Source organism: Eptatretus burgeri, chromosome 10 (genome assembly GCF_056783735.1).
Source record: "Eptatretus burgeri isolate ZD-2024b chromosome 10, Ebu_testis_v1, whole genome shotgun sequence".
Taxonomy (NCBI): Eukaryota; Metazoa; Chordata; class Myxini; order Myxiniformes; family Myxinidae; genus Eptatretus; species Eptatretus burgeri.
The window spans coordinates 87,835,732-87,862,857 of record NC_140970.1 but is presented as its reverse complement, the minus strand read 5'-3'; the positions used below and the strand labels follow the sequence as shown (position 1 = coordinate 87,862,857).

The window sequence follows — 27,126 nt, the reverse complement described above, 5'->3', positions numbered from 1 at the left end:
TTTTCAAGAAAATTGTGAGTTATTTGAAAAAAGGGCAAGGGTGCCAATATTTTTGGTCACACGGGTTTATACTCGAACCCACGACAAGTTGAATACAGGGTTTAATGTTGAATACAACTTAAAAAAAATACAGGGTTTAATGAAAATAAATCAAATACTAGCCGGGAGGCGACGATGGTTCGCGGGTATAATTATTGAACAATGCCACGATAGGTACAATTGAGTTAGTGGAAGCTTTTGAGGAAGCCCTACCGTAAAAACCTATCTCTTCCATCAAAATTGACCAAATCAAATCGGATTTTTTTATATGTTGTACTTATGGAGATTGTGCACAGCTTCTAGGAAATGAAATTGCGAGAAAAAAATCAAGAAAGAAAATATAAAAAATAAAAATAAATAAAAAGTTCAAGTGGGCATGGCTCTGCCCACAAGGAGCGTGGTACGCCCCTCATACAAAAAGACACAACTAGTCCATGATATCTAGCTTGTGTCCAAGTTTCATCAAGATCGCATCAAACGTCACGGAGCTATGCTCTGGAGAGAGTCACAAACAGACAGACAGACAGACAGACAGACAGACACACAGACAACGAAAATAGTGGTCACTGCTGGTGCTTGCGAACCAATTTACAATGGTAGTAATTCAGAATGGGATAATAATGACGGAACGAGAGGTAAACTAAATATAATTTTGAGGTGCCTCCAAAAAGACTTTAATACAGACAAGGGGAGAGAATAAATTTAAAAAAAGAAAAATCCCTGCTCTATCCTGGCATTGAGCTGTGTGCCCAGAGATGAGTTTCTGGAGCTTGATGTTCGACAAACCGCTTCATCACTCCGTGGGAAAATGTGCCCAAAATGGCGTCAAGCCGTTCTCTGGGCGTGAAAACGGTCAGGAGGCAATTCGGGCAGCGATACTCAACATCAGGGCTTAGAAACCGCTATGCAGCTTCTTTCGATCGATCGCACTTGCCGACGCAACTGCTTTGCAGAATGGCGGCGTCTCCTTCCCCGATGGCAGAACATGAGGCTTCGAGGCTGGTCTCACATGACCCAACCAAAAGTCAATGGCCAGCGTCTTGCTCCACCACACGAGCCAATTCACCTCAGCATGAACACGAGAATTGCGCAGCCTTCTTCACCGTGTCGAGGGGAAGCCAGCCATAATGCCCTTCGCTTCCAACCACCGATCCCTCACTCACTTCTGTCCCGTTCCTTCTCGTGTCCCGCTCCAAACCTAACTCCCTCTTCCCTCTCTGATGTCATGCCCATTAATCATCCACTCTAGGGGCGTGGTTTGCTCGTTGTCATTCCTCGAGGCAGGGTTTCTTGACTGCTTGGACGTGCAGCTTGGCTGCTGTTGTTTTAAGGACGTGATCCCTTTTTACCACCGGTCTTGGAATGAAAAAACATAGAACATCACAGAGGGCAATCACATTCTGGGAGAAATTATCCTTCAACCCTACCTAATTTAACACAGCACCACCCCCGTGTGGTGACACGTAATACTTAAGCTCACAGTTTCCCGACTTAATTTAGATCGAGATGTCTCCTTCACGTCCACGGATCAAGCTACTCCATGTAATGGAGCTACTCCAAGCTGTTCTTGATGAGTGAGAATACAACAGTAGCTTGGAATTACTAAAACACAGTGGTTTTTTTATTTTCCTCCAATTACGAAAATACCATGGCACATTAGGAGCTTTGTCACGGCACACCAGTGTGCCGCGGCACAACCGGTGCAAAGCACTACTCTATTGCACTTTTCCATTTTTCAAACATCTCTTTTATTTCATTTTCACTTTCAGCATTCAATACCAAGTCATCAGCATTCAATAACTCGCAAGGGAATCACAACCTTTTAAAAAGTATTGCAATTTAATACGAGCATAAATTCAATGAGAGAAAACTGGAGTGACGTTGATGACGCACCATTGCAAATCCCTATGCTTCCCACCTAAAGCAAAGTTGGAATATGGCAAAAAGTTCCACCAGGAATGACCCAATATCAAATTTTGAGTTAAAATTTTTTCCCCGTTTTGACCTATGACCCTCAGTCCCCACCCCTGGGGCATGAACCGGGGGTCAAATCCCCCCCAAAAGTTACATATTTAATTCGTCTCTCAATATTGATTGCATATACAAAGTTTCATTTTCAAATGTTTTAAGATGTGCCAGTAATTGCATTTTTTGGTATTTGACCTTTTGACCCCGCCCTAGGAAGCAGGCCCAAAAATAACACTGCTCTTCCACCTTCTTGCCCTGTGGTGATTATAACTACAAAGTTTGGTAAATTCTTACCCAATCATTTAGGAGGGTAGATAGCATAACTGACGGATAGACAGACTGACAGACAGAGCCGATTACAATATCCCGCCATTTATTTCAAAAAACATGGGGATAATGATCAACTGGCGTCTCATAACTGCACCTCTGTATCATCAGGTGTGAAAGTACTGAAAAACACTCACTTGTTTTGTGGCTTCATCTTGCACGTCCCACCTCGGATCACAATCCATGTCAAAAATGGAATGCGAATCAGTGATTTGAAGGAGCGATTTGTCTGTATACGTACTTTAAAAAGAGTGAAAGAGAAGCATCGATACTCGTAAGCAACAGAGAAGTGTCATCATAAGAAACTAAAACAACACTCAAAACATTATTGCCACATTATCTCAGTAAGACAATGCTCTGCAGAGATGGAATGGTTAAAATGGCTTCTTGCATTGCTTCCGACAAAATAACTTTAAAGCTAAACAATTATAAAGGTGTAACAAAAAAAATAATGGAGAAGAAAAAAATTAAGAAAATAAAGAGTTATTTTAAAATGATGACCAGAAGTGGATTCTAGTCCAGTAAATAAAGCGAAAAAATATTGTCATACATAAAAAAAATGTAAAATTCACAAGATTTGTTAGAAATTACCCCCAACCACATCTCAAACAATATCAGTAAACCCTTAAATATCGTGGGGGCGGGGGGGGTTACGTTTCTGGAAAACTCCATGATATTCAAAACCGTGATAGTTAAAACCAATTTCCAATGGGAATAAGAGGGTTAGTTTCCTGGGCTTTGAGAAAATATAGACGAAGGTGGGCGGCAGCCAAAAATAAGCACATCACAATTGAAATAAACATAAATCGGCTTGACGATGAAGTCTCCTGCTGCATTGAAGCAGATTAAACATTAAAAAGCAGATTAAACAACATTCAATTGCAATTAAAGTTTCCGATTAAACTGGCCGATTAAACTTGCAGGAGAAACACCAAAAGGCTCGAGGTTAGAGAAAACCATCACAGCTCAGCTCAAAAACCGTGAATGGTTGAAATTATAACCCGTGATAATTACATCAGTACACAAAGAGATTGCTGCGATATATCAAAACCCACGATACTGAAGGGTTTACTGGACCGTATATCATAAACATACAGTAGGTGTGGCAAAAGTGCTAATTTGCAGAAATCCAGGATGGCAGCACGATGCCATATTTTCTGCCAATATAGATCAATGAATATTACATTAAAGGGATGAATTATTGAAAGAAACATGTAAGGACACAAAACTTCGTGTAGATATTCTTACTGGATGATTTAAAGAAGACGTCGATCAAGCAGGAATCCAAAATGGGTGCCATTTTCCAAGGTGAAACGCAACAGTGAAACGGAACCAAGTGAATCGCATGCTGATATTCCAGAGGACCTCCCGGATACAGTCCAACTGTATGAAAAGCGGTATGTTCTGCAGATATTTATGGCTTTGAGTGAAAGATCGTCTTCAGCCAAAAACAATGAAAACTGGCACAAAGGTGCACCTGCGAGAAGCACGGACTAAAATGCTCAGTGGCATGTGGCGAAAGCAGGGATTTCAGCAGAACAAATCCATCCTTGATTTCTAAGGAAAGCACAAGGATGGAAATTGGAAACACAGACATAGACATGTGGTAGCATAGTCAAACCATATAAACAGAGACTTAGATCATTCAAATTGGACAGCAATATCTACTTTAATTTTTGGAAAGGACATTTGCAGGGTAATCAGTGGGCATTTTTAAAAAATAGCAGCAATCCTGGCTAGTTAGATGGCCAAGATCTTAATAAACACCTTACAATATGAAAATACACGTGAAATGATTACCATGTTGGTATCATTTAAACTTCCTGAAATTTTTTCCCGACATGTGGCGTTAAAACTGCCAGGAAATATTGCAGTGGGTGGCCATTTTGGATTTATACAAATTCGCAATTTTGCCTAATCTATTAGTTATCAACATTTTTCATGTTATTCGGCATTGATGAGGGGAGGATAGATACAGCAAACCACAAATTTTTTTTGAAATTTATTATCAGTCAAACCATAGAAAGACAGGACTAAATGAGTGAAATCAATTTGATGTTTCTTACAAACACTCTGAGTCTTCAGAAAAATGCATCAAAGAAGAAATAGATTTGGACACATGGTTCACGGAGGGCATGGTTCACGGAGGGCATGGTTCACGGAGGGCATGGTTCACGGAGGGCATGGTTCACGGAGGGCATGGTTCACGGAGGGCATCGTTCACGGAGGGCATCGTTCACGGAGGGCATCGTTCACGGCCGTCAATTTTAATTTTTTTTAAACACCTTTTCTCTGGGTTAGCTCCCTTTGCTCTCTAAACCCTCCAACCTTCACCAAAACTCCAGGATTCACATTCTTCTAGTAACTCGCTCCTGGTTAAATTTCAAAAATTCAGGTTGACTGTGCACATCAACTCTTTTGTTCCTCGCTTCTTCTGAATGTAGAAACGCCTTCCTGAGGAAATCAGGAGTCCCACTCCAAGGCTTCAAACAGGTGATTCACTACCATCTCATCATCCTCCATCTTTACCCAAAATATTTATTACCCCCTTTAATCCTTCCTAATCAAACCATCTCACTTGCAGGTTGCAACATTTACTTCCCTCCTCTAACATCTTTTCCAGTTCATTCATTCCCTTGCATATTATGTCCAAGTTGTACGAATGTTATCTCATATCCTCTACCACCTAGCTCTTCCATGGAAAAAAAAATATCAATAGCAAATGGAAACTAAACAAAACAAGTGAAGAGGTATAGATAAGGTACGGTCATGGCCAAAAATATTGGCACCCTTGCACTTTTTTTTTAAAATAACTCACAATTTTCTCGAAAAATAAGTTGAAATTGACAAATGTATTTGATCTCCACAATTCTTTATTTCACTGTTAATATTACAGAACCTTTGTTTTTGATTCAGAACTTAATATAAATCACAAACCCATTTTTAAATCACCCTTTAAAATTTTTAGAACTCTTTTAAATCATAAAATAAAATAAAAAATGGCATTGACAAAATTATTGACACACTCAACTTAATATTTGGTAGCACAACCTTTGAACAAAATAACTGCAGTCAAGCGCTTCCCATAGCCATGAATGAGCTTCTTATACCTCTCTCCTGGCAGTTTGGCCCACTCTTCTTGTACAAACTGCTCCAGGTCTCCCAGATTTGAAGGGATGACCTTTGACGGAGACCCAGCTTTCTGACACTGGGTTGAACATTGTGCTCCAAAATGCCTTGGTAATCTCCTGATTTCATGATGCCATGCACATATTCAAGGCACCCAGTGCCAGAAACAGCACAGCAACCCCAAAACATCACTGAACCTCCTCAATGATTGACTGTAGGGAAGGTGTTCTTTTCTTTGAAGGCTTCATTTCGTTTTCTGTGAACATAGATTTTGTTTTGTCAAAATTTGGTTTGGTCTAATTTGGTCTCATCTGTCCATAGGAATTGTCCCAGTAGGATTTTGGCTTGTTCAGGTGTGTTTTGGCAAACTCCAGTCAGGCTTTCTTATGTCTCCCTCTCAGGAGTGGGGTCCTTCTGGGTCTCCTACCATAGAACCCCCCTTCACTGAGTTGGCGACGGATGGTGCGAGTTGAAACTGTCGTACCTTGTGTCTGAAAGTCAGTTTGAATCTGTTTGGCAGTTGATCGAGGTGCTATCTCCACCATTCGAACAATCGTTCGCTGCAATCTTCAATCAAGTTTTCTCTTGCGGCCATGTCCAGGGAGGTTGATGCATGGTGTTGGCTGAATGGTTAGGGTGGTGGGCTTTGGATCGTAGGGTCCTGAGTTCAAATCACACTCAGCTGTTGAATTAATACTAGGTGGGGTTAACTCAGCCTGTCATCTTTCCGAGTTTGGCAAAATGAGTGCCAGCATGCTGGTATACTGTGTCAGAGTGGCGACCCGTCCACGATTGTGCCCAATAGCCAAGGAGACTGGTAAGCAGCACCAACGCTCTCCACAGAGTATGGTCCCAATTTCCTCAATCCTCCAGGGAGGTTGATTGCAGTGCCGTGGACCTTGAACTTCCTGATAACATTGCGTACGGTAGACACAGGAACATCAAGGTCTTTGGAGATGGACTTGTAGCCTTGAGATTGTCCATGCTTGTCTATAATCTTGTGTCTGATCTCCTCAGACAATTCTCTGGTTTTCTTTCTTTTCTCCATGCTCATTGTGGTACACACAGTGACACAAAACAGCAGAATGACTCCTTTTCTCTCTTCAAACTGGTTGAATGAGTGATTTTTATATTGCAGGCACCTGCAACTCACCACAGGTGAGTTCAATTCCAATGTAAAGGAGAATCACCTGCTTGAAATACAATTATTTCTAACAACTTCTAAAACGTGTTAATAATATTGTTCAGGCCATTTTAGGATTTTTGTGTGGAATAAGCTCAGATTTAGTAAAAAAAAAAAATTAGCTTTTTTTTTTCTTTTTTTCTGCAAACCAAAGAAGTACATTTGTAGATCGTAAAAGATTTAATTTCAACAATTTTCTCGAAGAAATGGGGCATTATTTGAAAAACGTGCAAGGGTACCAATATTTTTGGCCACGACAGTAGACACAATGTACAAAGTCATGCATTTACCTGTTACCTGCATAATTGAAAAGAAAAAACAATGACCGCACTGTGCTCACAACCTGCGTCAAAATCCAGTAACGGGCCGATTGGGAAATGCGTATTTAAAGCACTCTTAAAAGATGAAAGTGCGATTGGGAATCACATTTAATGCACTATGAAAATATTTACTCAACACCTGTCATCCATGTCAGCCTCTGACACACCTATATCAGAACTGGCTGATTCATCACGCGATTGTTTAACCCCAAAACGGGGCCATTCTTGTTTACCCCGTGTACCCCGCCCCATCCCTCTCCCTTCCACAGATATCCTCATGGCTCTGTTCCCCACTGTTTTTAGATCCTCGTGGAGGATCTCTAAGTCTTACTCACGTTGTTGTTCTTCATCTTCTTCTTGTGGACTTTTTTGTCTCACAGCCTACAGTTTTCATCGAAACTTCCTGAAACTTGGCATATACATGTAAAAATTCCCTGCGCAGACAGTAACCATCTCCGATTTTGAAAATTCCTCCTAGAAAAAAAAGGTTATGACGTCAAAATATCTCCGCTAATGGAAATCGCCTAAAAAATTATCTCCGAAACTAGGCAAGCTTTTTGAATTCTGTTTGCGGGAATCGAACAAGGCATTAGTCGAGATGAATTACCGCACATATGATACATCACTATGACGTCATATCCATTTTATGACGTCATTCCTATTTTTTAACATTTTTTTTGTTTCACAACCCAGAGTTTACATCGGATCTTCGTGAAACTTGCCGTGTATATGCAGAAAGCCCACGCGCAGGCAGTAACCACCTCCGATTTTGGAAATTTTTCCTAGTAAAAAAAGTTGACGTCATAATATCGTCGCTAATGGAAATCGACTATATCATTATCTCCGAAACTAGGCAAGCTGTTTGAATTTTGTTTGCAGGAATCAAGCCGGGCATTAGCACAGATAATTTATCGCAAACCTGATGAATCACAATGACGTCATATTTGTTTTATGACGTCATCATTAAGAGGACGAGGAGCTTAGCTCATTTGAGCTTGTTTTTTTCTTTTCTCTCTCACCCCTCTTGTCTCCTGCTCCCATTGTTGTGCATTTCTGTGTGTTAGCTCACATACGAGCCTCAATAGTGCATACAAAAATAATAATAATAATAATAATAATAATAATAATAATAATAATAATAATAACTTAACATTTCATTTTTAGGGAGGCATGTAGTCATACGGGCTTGATTAAATCTTACTAACAATTTTTATTTGACATATGATTATATTTTTCGAGCTCCCTCAGTATGATTAACACTCGAGCCAAACAAAGCCAATTGAAATCTGATGCAACAAAACTGGACAGTGTATAAATCAGCAGAGGCCTACAGGTCTAATGTGTTAGGCCCACTACAAAACCAAGATGGTAGCCATATCATTTTTTGTCTGAGTGTTATGGTGGATGGAGTCAAGTGACAGATGCGGGTGTGGTCTGGCAGCTGTCTGACCAATAAGTGCACATTTCACAGATCGACCCCCTAAAAAAACTACAATAACAACACCAACAGCAACATGAAGCTCTTGTAGACCTGCGACATCTCGCAGGTAAAAAGAATAGGTTGGTGTGAGAGGTTAGGAAATAAATGAGACAATAGTGAGCTGCAGAGGCACAGATGTAATTCCACAAGTTGGAAAAAAGGGTGTCAAAGGGGTACAAGTGAGCATGAAGCTTTCACTTGGGGATGTTGCCCAAAACTGGATTGACAGATGAATGGACAGAGTCTGTTGGGAAGATGGTTGAGGCCAAAAATGCAATGCCAAGTGAGGACAATGGAAGCTGACCGAGAGGCCACTTAACCTGTTCATGGTGAGAATCTTGATCTCTCCTTTATCATGGGCTGTCTAAATTATTCGAACGAGCAGAGCACCCGCCCTATGGGCGATTTTGTTCCAAGCATGCAACACGTTCTTCTGACGCATACTTTTATTTGGGCGGTGTATAGGTAACTGAAAGCTCTGAATAGGCAAAATAAATTAACCCAGGTTACATGCATGAAGCAAAAACATACCCACTGCACTGGAAAACGTGGGGACAGAAATTCCTGTACTGTAAATGGTGGAGACTTGTAATACCCTCCCCCACCTGGAGGTAGTGCTACACGATACACATTTACATAGAGAATTTGCGTTCCTCCCCCTTACCCCCTGGAGACCACCAACAAAGATTAAAAAAAACACCCCTATACATTAATTTGGTTATGCTGACCATATGTAGCAAGTCTGGATGTAATTGATCCAGAACTGAAGGAGAAGCATGACAAACACACAACACACAAACACCGGTCCATTATTATAGCAAGGATGGTTTCCAGAGGTTTGGCCAGACAGCATCAAGGAGGAGCAGGTGGGTTATAGATGTCCCATCTTACAGCAGAGAAGCATGTCTCATTGGATTGTAGACAGGTCTTCTGTAATAAGAGGAGTGAAGGAAGGTAACATGAATGCAGTCCCTGTCTGCTGTTTTTCATTGCTTATGAGAGTGCAGCCATTGCATTGATGCAGAACCTCACACCCTCCCCTCCACCATCCCTGGCCTACCTTTTGAAATTGGTTCTTAAACATTGATACCAAATGACACTAATGCAAGTTAATGATTCCAAGGCACGGTTTGAAAAATCACCATCAGTTCGCATTCTCTTGTGGATTGTCAGCTTCTTGCTTGCTCTGATGGACAGCACACTCATCAATGCATTTGTCTGCCTTGTGAGGTTACAATATAATCGTTTATAGCCATGCCAAGAATCGAACCCAGACTGATTTTCAAACAGACATAGTACCGCAGAACCCACCCTTGTGGAACTCACCATGAAAGTGACCATCATGGGGCCAACGGTCTCACAAAGATCAATATCCACGATGATGATGAAGAGACAGCTTAGAGGCAGCAGACCTAGTGATAGCACGCCATTGCCCAAAGAGACCCCATAAGCTGCCGATCTCATGGGGTCTTTCCGGGCGATGGCCTGCCCTGTCCCTAGGACACTCCGCTGAAAAGCGGGTCGCGTGAGGTCATCTGACCCAGGTAGACCCCCTTATGCCGTGAACAAACTTGAGTTGCAACATACCAAATATCATTTCAGCCAAGTTTGGTCACAATCCCATCAGCAGTTTCGGAGAATAAGTTGCAAGTGTTTACGGACGGACGGACGGATGGACGCGCCATCCCATAAGCTACCCGGAACTTCAAGGTGAGCTCATAATCTGGAATCCGTTGCCAAATGGAATGGTGCAAAGATAGCACACTTACTTTTGAGGCGTCTAGTCTGGGTTTGATTCCAGACACAACTATAAACCACAGTGTTGCTGCTTCGCAGGCAGGGTATCGCTTCGCAAGGTGCTCCGTCCGTCGGATGGACGTCAAGCTGGGTATCCCATCTGCCGGTATTAGTTGGTGGACTCTAAACATGCCACGGTGTCCTTCGCGAAGAGTAGGCGAATTATCGCCGGCACCTTGACCAAGTTCCAAATTGCTACCACCTTCGGTCGAAGGGCAGGCATGGTCAGCAGATTCGTGAAAGACTTCGGCCACAAACACTGCCAGGCGGACCCCACAACTAGGTCGGAATATATTGGGACGTTATCGCGCAAAAGTTGTTCGCCAATGCCGATCACGAGATGTGGTCTTTCAAATGTAAGACACATTAAAGTGGATGAAAAATAATGAAATTAATTCTTTCAAATAATGAAATGTGAGACACGAAAGTAGATGAACTTTCAAATAAAAGAAAACTTCAAAATCGTCTTTAATCCACGATATATACACACTCACGATCGCATAAACACACACACACACACACACACACACACACACACACACACACACACACACACACACACACACACACACACACACACACACACACACACACACCTCGTTTTATCATTTTCTATTTCTAACAATACACACACACACACTTCCAGATCACCAGTACCCCACACACACACACACACACACACACACACACACACACACACACACACACACACACACACACACACACACACACACACACACACACACACACACACACACACACACACACACACTTCCAGATCACCAGTACCACACACACACACGCGCGCACACACACACACACACACACACACACACACACACCTCGTTTTATCATTTTCTGTTTCTAACAATACACACACACACACACTTCCAGATCACCAGTACCACACACACACACACACACACACACACACACACACACACACACACACACACACACACACACACACACACACACACACACACACACACACACACACACACACACACACACACACACTTCCAGATCACCAGTACCACACACACACACACACACACACACACACACACACACACACACACACACACACACACACACACACACACACACACACACACACACCTCGTTTTATCATTTTCTGTTTCTAACAATACACACACACACACACACACACACACACTTCCAGATCACCAGTACCCCCCACACACACACACACACACACACACACACACACACACACTTCCAGATCACCAGTACCACACACACACACACACACACACACACACACACACACACACACACACACACACACACACACACACACACACTTCCAGATCACCAGTAACACACACACACACACACACACACACACACACACTTCCAGATCACCAGTACCACACACACACACACACTTCCAGATCACCAGTACCCCACACACACACACACACACACACACACACACACACACACACACACACACACACACACACACACACACACACACACACACACACACCTCGTTTTATCATTTTCTGTTTCTAACAATACACACACACACACACACACTTCCAGATCACCAGTAACACACACACACACACACACACACACACACACACACACACACACACACACACACACACACACACACACACACTTCCAGATCACCAGTACCACACACACACACACACTTCCAGATCACCAGTACCACACACACACACACACACACACACACACACACACACACACACACACACACACACACACACACACACACACACACACACACCTCGTTTTATCATTTTCTGTTTCTAACAATACACACACACACACACACACACTTCCAGATCACCAGTACCACACACACACACACACACACACACACACACACACACACACACACACACACACACACACACACACACACACACACACACACACACACACACACACTTCCAGATCACCAGTACCACACACACACACACACACACACACACACACACACACACACTTCCAGATCACCAGTACCACACACACACACACACACACACACACACACACACACACACACACACACACACACACACACACACACACACACACACACACACACACACACACAACTTCCAGATCACCAGTACCACACACACACACACACACACACACACACACACACACACACACACACACACACACACACACACACACACACACACACACACAAACACACAAACACTACTTGTAAAGAAACTTTGAAGAACCCGCTCCCATTGTCCTCTAACAGTCCCCAAAGCCCGGAGGATGAAGACCGTCCACACAACCACCTGGCTCGGGCTCGGTGAGGCTTTTTATTAATTCCGTATCACCTCATGATATTGTGACGATCAGGTGTGTTTATCGTCGCCAGTGAAGAGCTCCGGTTAAGTGTTGACGTCGGAACGTCGCCCGGTTCGAATTCTGCGCCCAGTACATCGTACATCCATCGTACATCCATGTTCACTTGAACTACAAGGGCTTTTACGGCGGCACGGTACTCGAGCTTCCGGTAAACACGTTGTAACTGTCACAACAACGAATCGAACGGAAATCCCGTTCCATCGACTAACTGATGTAATTACAAACAGGTTAACGCGCTGCGAAGATCTACAACTCACCACACATCGTGTACCTCCGTTCAAATAGCACTTACATTTACCCAAACGCCAGCTTCTCCGCAGCCATCTTTAAATGACGTCACCTAGCAACGGCGTGGCCTTTGGTGGGTTTTTGTTTCGGGACGTTTTAACCGTTGGCTCAGCCTGGTGGTGGCTTAGCGGTTATGGCGGTGGCTTAGCGATTATAGTGGTGGCTTAACGGTTATGGTGGTGGCTTAGCGATTATGGCGGTGGCTGAGCGATTATAGTGGATGGCTTAGCGGTTATAGTGGTGGCTTAGCGGTTATAATGGTGGCTTAGCGGTTATAGTGGTGGCTTAGCGATTATAGTGGTGGCTTAGCGGTTATGGTGGTGGCTTAGCGGTTATAGTGGTGGCTTAGCGGTTATAGTGGTGGATTAGCGGTTATAGTGGTGGATTAGCGGTTATAGTGGTGGCTTAGCGGTTATAGTGGTGGATTAGCGGTTATGGTGGTGGCTTAGCGGTTATAGTGGTGGTTTGGGATCCGTGGGTCCTGAGTTCGAGTCCCGTTTCCACTGAATTAACACCAGGTGGGGTTGACAGCCTGTCATCCTTCCGAGGTTGGCGAAATGAGCACCAGTGTGTGCTGGTAGGGGGGCACTGCATCAGCGGCAGAGCCATACCCCTAACCAATGATGCAACCAACAGCTAAAAAACGCAGCACACGATGGGACCGTCTCGTTACCTCCCCCGCTGCAGGTGAAGGAGGTTATGTTTTAACTCCCTCCCTGTTTGTCTGTGTCCAGGATATCTCAAAAATTTGTGCACGGATTGGGACGAAACTTGGTGGACGGGTTGGGAGTGTGACAAGGACGAACTGATTCGATTTTGGTGAAGATCCGAATCCGGATCTGGATACGAGAATTATTTAATTTATAAAGTGATTCTTCACCATTGAAAGGTTGGGCTAAAAACGATGTCGTACTCGTACTGTGCAACATGATGTTTCAACAATGTATTTGGCCCGATATGTTCTCATGGATCAGGTATTACGTGGTGGAGGTGTGCACACCACCGAGTACCCTTCTAGTTTTACTCGTATACCGTTGGGAACCCATCTGAGACGATGTACGCGAACCTTGAGCGTGGGACGTGGAAATTCGGGCATGATGGACGAGGTGACCTGCACCAGGTCCAGTTCGCCTCCACACCCAAGGGAAGAAAAATCTATCTGTGCTTCATATAGCGACGGTTTATATGAAACAAACGGACACTCCGGGGAATACGCAGGAGGAAGGAGACACAGACAGCTGGACAAACGTGAAAAGGCAGCTCGGCGGATTTTGTAAAAATGGAATGATTTTGTTAAAGGAGGAGAGGGAGTGGAACATTATATTCATATACTATGGGAGGAGTGGGGAGGGAGTGGAATATTATATTCATATAAGATGGGAGGAGTGGGGAGGTAGTGGAACATTATATTCATATAAGATGGGAGGAGTGGGGAGGGAGTGGAACATTATATTCATATAATATGGGAGGAGTGGGGAGGGAGTGGAATATTATATTCATATACTATGGGAGGAGTGGGGAGGGAGTGGAACATTATATTCATATACTATGGGAGGAGTGGGGAGGGAGTGGAATATTATATTCATATAAGATGGGAGGAGTGGGGAGGTAGTGGAACATTATATTCATATAAGATGGGAGGAGTGGGGAGGGAGTGGAACATTATATTCATATAATATGGGAGGAGTGGGGAGGGAGTGGAACATTATATTCATATACTATGGGAGGAGTGGGGAGGGAGTGGAATATTATATTCATATACTATGGGAGGAGTGGGGAGGTAGTGGAACATTATATTCATATAAGATGGGAGGAGTGGGGAGGGAGTGGAACATTATATTCATATAATATGGGAGGAGTGGGGAGGGAGTGGAACATTATATTCATATAATATGGGAGGAGTGTGGAGGGAGTGGAACATTATATTCATATAATATGGGAGGAGTGTGGAGGGAGTGGAACATTATATTCATATACTATGGGAGGAGTGGGAAGGGAGTGGAACATTATATTCATATAAGATGGGAGGCGTGGGGAGGGAGTGGAACATTATTTTCATATAATATGGGAGGAGTGGGGAAGGGAGTGGAACATTATATTCATATAAGATGGGAGGAGTGTGGAGGGAGTGGAACATTATATTCATATAATATGGGAGGAGTGGGAAGGGAGTGGAACATTATATTCTTATAATATGGGAGGATTGGGAAGGGAGTGGAACATTATATTCATATAAGATGGGAGGCGTGGGGAGGGAGTGGAACATTATATTCATATAATATGGGAGGAGTGGGGAAGGGAGTGGAACATTATATTCATATAAGATGGGAGGAGTGTGGAGGGAGTGGAACATTATATTCTTATAATATGGGAGGAGTGGGGAAGGGAGTGGAACATTATATTCATATAAGATGGGAGGAGTGTGGAGGGAGTGGAACATTATATTCTTATAATATGGGAGGAGTGGGGAGGGAGTGGAACATTATATTCATATAATATGGTGGAAGTGGGGAGGTAGTGGAACATTATATTCATATAATATGGTGGAAGTGGGGAGGTAGTGGAACATTATATTCATACTAGTACGGGCCCGTAGGTGCGTGCCTGTAGGTGAGTGCCAGTATGTGCAGCCTCTCTCTCTCTCAAACCTCGAAAAGGCACATCCGCGGGTCCCCAGCAATATTCCTGGCAAGTTTCAATCGTGCAAAATAAATAATAAAAAATAAATAAATAAATAAACATTAATTAATTGTGACGTCATAGCACCGTGTCTTGTCATTGGTCAACAGATAAATGGCCGTAACTTGGGAACCGCTCGTCCGATCAATATAAAACCTCGAAAAGGCACATCCGCGGGTCCCCGGCAATATTCCTGGCAAGTTTCAATCCGATCGGACCGGCGGTCGTCGAGAAACGGCGGTCGCAGACAGACAGACAGACACAGAAATTGCTGGAATTATAGATAGATATATTGGCGTTGGAGATGGATTCATATGAAACTTGGTGGACATGTTGGGTGTGGGACAAGGACTAATTGATTCGATTTTGGTGATATGGATACGAGAATCATTTATTTTTTAAAGTGTCAGTGTCATGGGTGACCACATACTCCGTGGATGTGGGCAACAGAGTAGGGGGGGAGGCTCCTCCTTCAGCCATGCTAACCATAATTATATGCAACCAGGCCTGTGCAGTATTTTTACACATGACCCTAGGCATGCTGCGATAATATTTGCTTTATTAACACATGGGCCACACCTGTGTGGAAGGCGTAACTTTGTGTCCCTCATTTATGCAGGTGTTTCCATTTTTTTCCCACTACCTGTTCATACATGGCATACATACATACATACTTGTAGATAGCACAATACCAGGCAGCAAATATAGGCAAAGCTGCAAGGGTTTTGGGTTGTATTTGAGAGGGGATAAATTACAAATCACAAGAGGTGGTGTTAATCATAAATTAAATCAGCCTTGGTGGTGCACTGGTTTGAGTCTCTCCTCTGAGTCTGGGAGGTTGGTGGCTCAAACCCTGGCAGATTCATACCAAGGACTTAAAAAATAGGCTGCACTACTTATTTGCATGATACTCAGCTTTTAAAAGGAAAGATCAAGTATCAACAACTATAGGTTGGTCATAATAGCGCAAGCTTTGATGGGCTTTGAGGGGCTTTATGGCTTCCTCCTGCATCGAAAGTTCCTTGTTAGGGAACATATTGTTATCACCTCCACCACCTAAGGTGGAAGGAGGTTATGTTTTCACTCAAGTCTGTCTGTTTGTTTGTTTGTCTGTTAGTGTGCAGAATATCTCAGAAAGTTGTGGACGGATTCGGATGAATTTGTTGGGCAGGTTGAGCGTGTGATAAGGACGAACTAATGAGATTTTGGTGAAGATCCGGATCCAGATACTAGAATTTTAAAGGGATTCTTCATTATTGAGAGATAGGGCTAAACTGATATGTGGCACGATATTTTGAAAAGTTGTGCACGGATTTGGATGAAACTTGGTGGACACGTTGGGTGTGTGACAACGATGAATTGATTCGATTTTGGTGAAGATCCAAATCCAGATTCAGATATGAGAAATAAAAATTTTCTTTTTAAAGTGATTCTTCCACATTGAGATATTGGGCTAAACTAAACTGATATAACATGATAATTCATAAATCATTGGCCCCGATATGTTTTATTGGATCAGGCATTTTGTGGTGGAGTTATGCGCTATTCCAAGTGCCTTTCCAGTTATTATTATCCCCACACTTTTTGAAGAAAAAAAATGGGGGGGGGGGAGGGGGTGTGAGTATTGGAATCGGATCCATCCATCCGTCCGTCCTCCTAACGGTTGGTCAGAAATTCACCAAACTTGGGAGTTATGATCACTGTATGGCAAGAAGGTGCAAGAACAGTATCATTTTGGTCTGCACCCAGGTTCAAAAGGTCAAGTACTGTAAAATGCAATTATGGGCACATCTTTAAGCATTTTTAAATGAAATCATCATTGGGAGATATGTGAAATATGGAGCAATTTTTGGGATTTGACCCTCGATTCATTCCTCAGGTGGTGGGGACTTATGGTCACAGGGATCAAAATGCCTGTGTCGGAGTGGCAACCCATCCAGGATTGTACCCAATAGCCAATGAGACTGCTTAGGCAGCATCAACGCTCTGCACAGAGTATGGTCCCAATGGGTGGATGGATGGATCAAAACGGGGAAAAACTAGAAGGGCACTCTTTGACGTCGTGACATTGCCAGATATGGCCCCGCCCGCATAATTACATCATTATACATACTTGTACCACATTTGATTTAAATCCCTGAACCCAGATTCAAAATATTAAATAATTCTGGCTGCCAGACCATGCGTCCAATCGGATTGAAATTTAAAACGCATACTCCCCATGACTAATAGATCATAATTTTGACGTTTCATATCGATTGATGAAGCGGTTCAAGAGAAAGAATTTTACAAAAATTTTCGTTCAATCCAACATTGCTGCCAGACCATGTGATCTATTAATTATTTGTAAACACTCTGGTATCGGCAAGGCTTGGGGAACATGTGGGTGAAGTTTTCCCTCGATCTGTCAAGCCATTCTGGAGAGGATGGTTTTTAAACATTTGAGGGTAAATCGAATATGGCTGCCAAACCATGTGACCTATGTCAGAGGTGAAGATCTTTTTCTTCCTCATGGATCGGTGATCGTACCTGTGAAGTTTCGTCTCAATCTGTTCAGCCATTTCGAAGATTTTGAAAGTTTTTATGTTAAAAACAATATGGCTGCTGAGCCATGTGACCGATGATGTCATCGATTCCCCCCCACCCCCCAGGACAATTTAGCCATAGCTGACCCTCAAAATTTTTCATCCTGATCGGATAAAGCGTTTAACGTATGCAATTATGACGTCATAACAAAGCTACCTATGATATCATCAAAAAAAATCACACTCGTTTCCCATGGGGAATACTTCACGTGCTAAGATTCAATTTTTTATATGGAGCGGTTTCGGAGATACAGAGGTCCAAAGTTTTTCCTTTTTTCCAACATGGCTGCCACACCACATTACCTATGACATCATAATTATCATTAAAACATTCAACATTAGTAGTCACACCTATGGTGAAAATTTCATGTCAATCGGATAAGCGGTTGCAGAGAAAAACAGAGAAAATGAGCAGAACGGAACCCGAAGATTGAACATGTATCGCACGAAACTGCAGGAAGTATTGAGGACGATGAGTAGGTGGATCACAATGTGGCAGAGGAAATAGTAAGGGAAATGGCAGGGGAAAATAATCAATGTGTGGAACTCTTTGGTGACAAACAAGACTCACTTGAAATTGGGGATATAGAACAGGAGAATGAGAATGATGATGTCACCGAAGGGATAGACCAACAGAATGAAAACGATGATGTCACCAAGGAAAATAAATTGCAATTCAATGAGAAAACAACTGTTGTGGGATTTGACAATGAAAAATAGCAAAAGGAGGTACAGAATGCAGTGAAAGAGGTCAGGCAGTTGAATGAGGAGCCCTGAGAGAAGAAGCCTGTTAAAGTGAACGTTGCAAGCCAGAAATCTTTCGGGAATCGTGGGAGACCCCTTGAACAAAGTGAAGCCGATCGAGTTTCAGGCACAACCGCGGATGTAGCTGCTTGTTCTTCTGTGCCAAGTAGTCCCAAGTTCCTCGTTCACCAGAAAATTGTGCAAGAGCAGGATTCCATTGGGTTCGAACAAAGGGGATGTACATCTTCTAATTATGCTGGAAAGGAAATGGAAGAAACATCAGTTAAAGAGGTACCTCGTGAGGAGAGAGGATTCAGATCTGAACGAAAACCAAAATCAGGATGGAACCACAAAAACAATCACCTTCATCAGAATGGCAATGAGTCAACGAGGGGCTGTGCACAAAAGAAGCGTTACATCGGAGTCGAACACAGGAACTAAGGACATACTTATAATGGGAGAAGGTAAATGGAGGAAATGTCCATGAACGACGTCCCTCGTGAGGAGAGAGGTTGGAAACCTAAATGAGGAACAAGACTAGGATGGACCCACAAAAATCATCAAGTACTCCATACAAAAATCCATTGTACAAGTACTCCAGGAATGCGAGATGAATCACCAGACTCTTACAAATGGCTGATTGAAGATGTTGTTTTTTTTGGCATGAATAAACCTTGGTACGTCACGGGTGAAGAAGGTTGTGGTCAGGTTTCATCGAAATCGTATGTGTAGTTTCAGAGAAGTTGTTGGAAGTATTTGTGGATTGCCAGATGACGCGCCATCCCATAAGCTACGTTCCAGGTGAGCTAATTATTATAAATACAGATTAAAACTCAACAACATTGAAGATGCAAACAACATGAGGGGGCATGTATGGAACATTTCAAATGTTATCATCAACTAATTGTGACGATAATGACATCCTGGGTTTAAAAACTAAATGCTACATGGTTTAGCCATGTGTCACGAAGTAATTTTTCATTTTTAGGTTTTATTTTATTCAAAATTTAGGCTTTAGCCCAAACACTCAATGGTGAAGAATCACTTTAAAATTCTCTGATCCGGATTCGAATCTTCACCAAAATCTAATCATTTCGCTCCGGAAAAAGAAATATTACCTTAACATTACCTTCACATCAACAACTACACTGCCAAGAACAGGATTGCATCTGAAAAAAATTAATATTACCTCAACATTACCTTCACATCATCATCATCATCATCATCATCATCATCATCAATCATGACAACAACAACAACAACAACAACATGATCGATCGCTTCGGGGGAAAGAAGTTGTTCGAGGCCTGAGGTCCATGCGTGTTCTGGCCTTCCCAAGGCCCGTGACCTCTATCAGCTGCAATCTTTCAATATATATTTGATAATCCTTGTTTTACGCTGAAGGAAAACTGAAATGGAAGGCATCACGATCGTGAATACTTGATAACACTTCTGCAAATGGCTTGGGCCGACATGGCTCGGCTTAATCCTGGATGAGCCCTTGGGTGGTGGAGGCCTCAGGGCACATGCCCCGATTGCCCTTGGGTAAATCTGGCCCTAGTTAGGGGGGGGGGTGAGGGGTTGGTTGGTGAAGTGTCTGTGCTGTGTCGGAAGCGTGTGGTGCGAGTGTATATGGGGCGGCGTGACATCCCGGGGACCTCACCATACCCCTTAGCTCGTAGGATGCTTGCCTCCAGCACCGGCAGGACTCGCTCCTGTGCCTCATATCCCAGCGACCCACACACGAGCAATCTCCCGAACAAACATGTTAAGATGTGTTTGTGCCCTTGGTATAGCACCAACAGCTCCTAGACCAACAGCCATAACTGGAGACAAATTCTGGATTTTTACAAGAGCAACGGTGGGTGTAGCTTCGAGGGAGTGACTAAACAGTCCTGTCTAGTTCTAGTTAAACATCAGGGGAAACATTTTATAATTGATTCATTACGTCACAGTGCTTTCTTTCCTTGAGATGGAGCATTCCCTTGGCACTGTGTTTACCACTCACAAGTTGATGTTTTGTCGGCAAAATGAGAGCCCGACCTCGTGGCCCCATCACCATGAAATAATATGATCCATGCGGTAACTCAGGTGGCATAAAATGGCCAGTGCCAGTGGGAATAAGGTGCTCACCAAAAGGGGTTCAAAGATGGTAGTCCCGTGGTTGAAAGGAGCGAAAACCCCTAAAGATAGAGCTACGACGCGGCATGTGGTATGAAGCTGCGGGTGCAGAGAGCAAAGTGCTGCTGGAGGATAGGGCCGCGATCGTGGTTTAACTCCTGAGAACCTTAGTTTAACTCCAGTGAACTTTAGTTTAACTCCAGTGAAACTCAAGTTTGTGAGTCATTTCCCCAACGGTGTAAATCACGAGATGCCAGGCAGGTAAGCGTGGTCACACTTTTTCAAAGACTTGCTCTCCGCTCGTCTCTTGAGGGAAGGGGGGGGGGGAGTGGCTTCAAGAGCATGATCGTAGTGTTGGGCAAAATGATCGTTTAGAAACCAGATAAAAAAAAAATAGGACCACTGGACCTGTGGCTTATCTGGACCCTGGCCTAATGTTGTAACCCAAATTTGGTAGAATTCTGATTGATGGGTCTGGTGAGAAAGATTTTTGAAGAAATTCATGCGATTTTCCAAAAATTTTACAAAGTCCGCCATTTTGACACATTTCCAGTCATGGGATCGGCATGACCTCTGTAATTTAACATCACGACCTTCTCCTAATGTTGTAACCCAAATTTGGTAACATTCTGACTGGTGGATCAGGAGAAGAAGATTTTGGAAGGAATTTACTAAGTCGGCCATTCTGACAGGAACATGACTGGACCGAGCTTTGCAATTCCTGTTACTAGTCAGGAGAGGAACATTGCTGCAAAATTTCAGCCAGATCAAGCCCAGCAGTTTGGCCGGAGAAGTTGAAAAAGGAGACCGATGGACGGACGGACGGCGAGCGATGACAATACCTTATCTGGAATGTGAATTCCAGATAAGCTAAAAACCACACCTAAACTACTGCCATTGATTGGACAAGTAAGCCTGGTGTTGGCTTAGTGGTTAGGGTGGTGGCTTGGGATCCTAGCGTCCTGAGTTCAAGCCCCGTTGGCCGCTGAATTAAAATACACCAGGAGGTTGACTCAACCTGTCATCCTTCCGAGGTCGGCGAAATGAGCACCAGTGTACTGGTAAGGGGGACACTGCATCAACGGCATAGCCGCTTCCCAACCAATGATGCAACCAGCAGCCACAGGCTGCACTCGATAGATAGAGAGATTGGACAAGTAAATGGAATAAAGTTCATGATGTAAAAGTACTGTACTAACAAGTTGGCACCAATGAAAAGTACACCACAGATGGTCTCCATCCATCCATCCACTGGGACCATACTCTGTGCAGAGCGTTGGTGCTGCCAAAGCAGTCTCCTTGGCTATTGGGTACAATCCTGGACAGGTCGCCACTCCGACACAGGATACCAGCATGCTGGCACTCATTTTGCCGACCTCGGAAGGATGACAGGCAGAGTCAACCCCACCTGGTATTAATTCAACAGCCGAGTGGGATTTGAACTCAGGATACTCGGATCCTAAGCCCACCACCCTAACCATTAAGCCAACACCAGGCATACAGATGGTCTCCCCCTGGGTGCATTTCCAAAACCATAACAATATGTATCATCACGATTCATGTGCATGTGATCGTGTGTGTGTGTGTGTGTGTATCCAGTTGGTGGTTGAAGTACTTGACATATCAATACAAATGCTCTGTGTCCCTGATGACGGTTACTTTGTGGTTGAAACGTTGGTGTTTCTGAGCCTTTATGTCTTTTTTTTTCTTTGACAAAACCTTGACTTGGTTGTCCTTTTGTTTCCCCCTCTGTGGTTCTTACTTTGTGCACATTTTATTTCTTCTGGCCCAATTTTTGTGAACCTTTTTCGGTGTGTTCACGGTGCACAAAAGTCCCCAAGCGTTCCTTTGTTGCCATAAATAGTCACAGAATAAAGAATTGGTTTCCTTGGCTTTGACTTACTGACACAATGCGAGCGTGGAGAAGGAAGACAAAAAAAAGAGCAAGAACAGAAATGAGAGGTTTATTTTTGCTCAAACAGTAGTTGGTATGTGGAATATTTTACCACCAATGGTAGTACAGTGCAAGTAACAACAGTAATTATGAGTTGAAAGTTTAATTGCATAAATAAGTAAATATATATACACACACACACACACACACACACACACACACACACACACACACACACACACACACACACACACACACACACACACACACACACACACACACACACACACACACACACACACACACACACACACACACACAGAAAATATAGAACGGATGACGAGTTGTCCAGTAGAGTGCAGTTGCACATGTGTCCTTTTCATTTCCCCCATCCATACCACTCACCACTCTTCCTCGCCACTTACTCATTCTCTGTTAGGACTTTCCCCCTTCCTGGTGTGGCTGGCCCTTTTCGCTTTCCTCCCTTACACCCCTCCCCCCCCCCCCATGATTTCTCATATGAGATCTGATAAAATCCAAGGAGAATCGAATAAGATAAGAAAATGTTATTGAAGCTTTTGCCAGGGTAACATCCTTCGCTCCCCCAGCCCATGATTTTCTGTAAGTTTGCATTCAGTAGTAGGGAAGATGTTGAAGACGTTAATATAAGGTACCACATGAGGAAGTATTTAAATAATACAAACTAATTAAACGTAGTCAGTATGGGTTTACCAAAGGTAGTTATTGTCTAACAAATCTTTTCGAGTTCTATGAAGCAATGACTGATTGGGTGGACTATTCATTATTTACATCAACGATTTCGATAATGGGGTGAAGAGTACAAGAAAACAAACAAATGGAGTAAAAACTGAGTACGCCCTTCCTTTGGTGCCGAGCGATGACCTCCTGCATCGCCTGGACGTGGAATTGGGAAGGAGCGGTGTACAATAGTGTGCAGTTTTGGTCACCACAACTTATGCTTCAGTCACATTTGGCTCGGCGGCCGTAGGGTCTAAAAAATCTACGGCCACTAGCAATTATACGGCGGCCGCAGTATTTCCACGGTCACACAATGTAGCAGTCACATATGTTTTTATTTTTCGGGGAGCCGCAAGGGGTATTTAGAAATTGTGGAGACCGAAAACATGGGGGTGCCGTACGGTCTTTGATTTGATGTCGCACGGTGACCTTAGAGCGTTCCTGCGGCGGCCATAGAATTTTCAAGGCAGACGCAAGACGACCGCAGAGGGGCCCTAAGGTGAGCGTAATTTTTTTTTTGTAATTTTTTGTGGGTTGGCAAAATTCATTTTTCATTGATAAGAGCCTATGGCAGCCGCACGAATAACGCAAGCCCACCATACGCCCTACGTACGGTCAGCGTGGAACATCTACGTCATGGCTACGGCTTGTCGAATTGCTACGGCCAACCTAGAAATGAAAAAAGTTATAACTCCACGCTTTAATTCCACGGAGACCCCTACGGCCTGTAAAAGATAGCCATATGGCGTAGGGCCACCCTGAGGCCACCTCAGAAACTCTGCGCCGCCGCACGTTTCTGTCAATTCAGGGAGGGGGGTACGGCCGCCATATCCTCACCGTAGAGCAAATGTGACTCATGCTTTAGGAAGGACAAAGCTGCCACAGAGAGGGTTCAGCGAAGGACTACTAGATTGATTCCAGCCCCAGCTAGACTCGGCTAGGAGGAGCAGCTGAAGAAGAGAGGGCTTTATACACGAAGACAGGAGGCGGTTTCGAGGAGATATGATGGAAATGTTAAAGATAACTGTCAAGTTGCCTGTGCCCGCACAGGATTTCTGAACTGGGTAGGGATGCAGATGGCAAAAAATACAAATGGATCCGGCAAGCTGGGGAGCAACAATTCACAGTTATTGCCACATCAGATGTGTCTAATGTCAATGATCCGATGGTGGCTCGGCGCTCCATGTGGAACTGTTTGTTGATACATGGACCTTTTTGATGCCTAGGGTCCATAATAAAAAAATTGTATTCGTGTCAAAGCCAGGGAACAATTGTAAATGAACAGAGGGATGATGAAGGGTATCGACAAAATAAGTGCCGAAAGGTTTTTCAGCAGAATCCACAGTGATGGGACCAGTGGCCATGGCTTGTGAATGAAGAGCAGGTACGAGTACGTTCAGGCGTTATCACTCACAAAGTACATAATGCATGGAATGGTTTTCCTGGAAAAGTAAAGCTAATGGATGCAGAAACCACGGTCGATTGGTTTAAAATGGAATTTTACAGGTAGGTTACCTGCATGGAGGGGCACAGGTATGTTGGGCAGGCACGATGGGCCTGACGCACTCCTCATGGTCTTGCAGAACTTGATACTTCGAATGCAGCTTGTGGTTGCTGGTTGCATTATTTTCTGAGGAATGGGGAGGGGGGGGGGGGCTCGCTCGCCGTGCCGTTGATGCAGTGCCCCTGTTACCACTTACCTGCCGAGCTCGGAAGGACGACATATTGAGTAAATTTGTCCCGTATCAATTGAACGACACAGCAAGACGCTCGAACTGAAGACCCTGAGATTTTAAGTTGCAGCACCAGTTGCTGCTTGCCTTGTTTGACGAAACTGATGACGTTGACCCTGTGGTTGCAGCACGGGCACGATGGGCCAAACGTCCCCCCCCCCTCCATTGACCAAAATTACTCGCCTGAAGAAAATTAACCTCCGGACAACGAGGCCATAACATAATCTATCATTGTTGATATTTCCAATCAGAAGTTTGCATTAAGCCTGTGGGGGGGAAAAAAAAAATTAACGATCCGTGCGACTCGGCTTTGTTTTCAGGTCGACTCGTACATATAGGGCGCCATCGTGTGGGGGGTTTTTTTCGTCGTTCATGCGCATGCGCAGAACGTCGCGTGCTCGCTCCCGCCATTTCCCCTTTATTTTTTGATATTCCTTCAGTTGTAGCGTCTGGCGGAGTGTTTGGATATCAGGGATTTATCGGGCGAATTAAATGGGCGATTTCGTGAAAATCTCGGAGAACGAGAACGACGATGCGGTCGAGGTGCCGGTGGAGAAGAACGGCACGCTGCTCGTATCGAACGTGGCCGCGCAGTTTCCCGGCGCCTGCGGCCTGCGATACCGACCCGTGGACGCGCAATCCTACCGAGGGGTTCGCCTCGTAGACGGCGTCCTGCACCCTCCTGCGGACGGCTGGAAGAGCTGCGTGTTCTTCGTCAACTACCCCAAAGGTGAGGGGGACCGGCACCTTGAATTTCGGTGCTCCATTTCCCCCTCCCTCATTGTTTCCTTCTCTCATCGTGTCTTGGTACCTTTTGTGTAAACGTCCCGAGCCCCGTCGTGCACCGCATTACGCCGTGTTCAAGCTGTTTTGAATTGTTATTGTATTTGGCAATTCCATGCCAAATACACTATTATTACAGGAATTCTTTATTATTATTATCCTTTATTTTCGTCACGCATCCATTGCCCGAAAACTCCTCCAATGGCTTTTGTCTCGGAGCACTAACAGTTATGTCTTTGAAATGGGCGGCATTCAAGGAAGTGCAGTGTCAACTTTTGACCTTGAAATTCTCAAGGTCAAGGTCACATAAAAGGTCAAAAACACATTTTGCCCCATATCTTCGCCCCACGGAAAGATACATGTTAGCCGCTGACATTTTCTGATGGGGCATAACAGGGCCTACAAAAAAAATCTTTGACCAAAGTTGTGTGACCTATATCTTCCGAGATCGTAGGCGTCAAAGTTCATGACGTTGCCAAATATGTATTCGCTGCAAGCGAATGTAGCCTTCTAGTTGTTGTTGTTGTTGTTATTATTTTTGCATTAAGGTTATTACACATGAAACGTTTTACTCCACGACAATAACTGCAAAACAAGTCTGAAGAAGACGATGGTTCACGAGCGGTATTTGACAATGTAGATTGTTTCAGAAGTCGAGGATGAGGCAATGTGATAATGTTTGACCAAGTTATAAAAATGATCAACATGATGTGGTACGAGTGACAGGTTATTGGCTGCAAAATGTCAACTCCAGTTTCGTTCAACAACTTTAAAAATTTGACCTTTGTATAACCTTTAAAGGTCCCAAAACAATGTTGCGGACATTAAAATAAGGAAACAGGATACGTGCTATAGCTTATTTGGAGTTAGTTCGTCGAAGAAGGTCGAAAACCCGGTTCGATT

The 27,126-nt window shown here is 43.8% G+C and overlaps 2 protein-coding genes across 10 annotated transcripts in view; one reads left to right on the top strand and one right to left on the bottom strand.

Moving 5' to 3' along the window:
• The window catches only part of LOC147019037 (uncharacterized), a 73,675-nt gene extending 60,682 nt beyond the window's left edge, over window positions 1–12,993 (bottom strand). For 3 of the 5 annotated variants that reach the window (XM_085899219.1, XM_085899222.1, XM_085899223.1), the window contains exons 1-3: window positions 12,895–12,978; window positions 3,583–3,891; window positions 2,472–2,574 (exon numbers count right to left, since the gene is read on the bottom strand). In XM_085899219.1, coding sequence (XP_085755345.1) covers window positions 2,472–2,519 — 48 coding nt within the window. In that variant the 5' untranslated portion in view covers window positions 2,520–2,574; window positions 3,583–3,891; window positions 12,895–12,978. The other 2 variants (XM_085899220.1, XM_085899221.1) reach the window with 2 other exon arrangements.
• A 12,814-nt stretch (window positions 12,994–25,807) lies between these two features.
• The window catches only part of LOC147019036 (TAR DNA-binding protein 43-like), a 34,578-nt gene continuing 33,259 nt past the window's right edge, over window positions 25,808–27,126 (top strand). For 2 of the 5 annotated variants that reach the window (XR_015062621.1, XM_085899211.1), the window contains exon 1: window positions 25,813–26,170. Coding sequence is in view for 4 of the 5 variants with exons in the window: in XM_085899211.1 (XP_085755337.1) it covers window positions 25,933–26,170 (238 nt within the window). In the remaining variant the exon portion in view is untranslated. Of the gene's footprint in view, window positions 26,171–27,126 lie in introns of all 5 variants that reach the window. The other 3 variants (XM_085899214.1, XM_085899213.1, XM_085899212.1) reach the window with 3 other exon arrangements.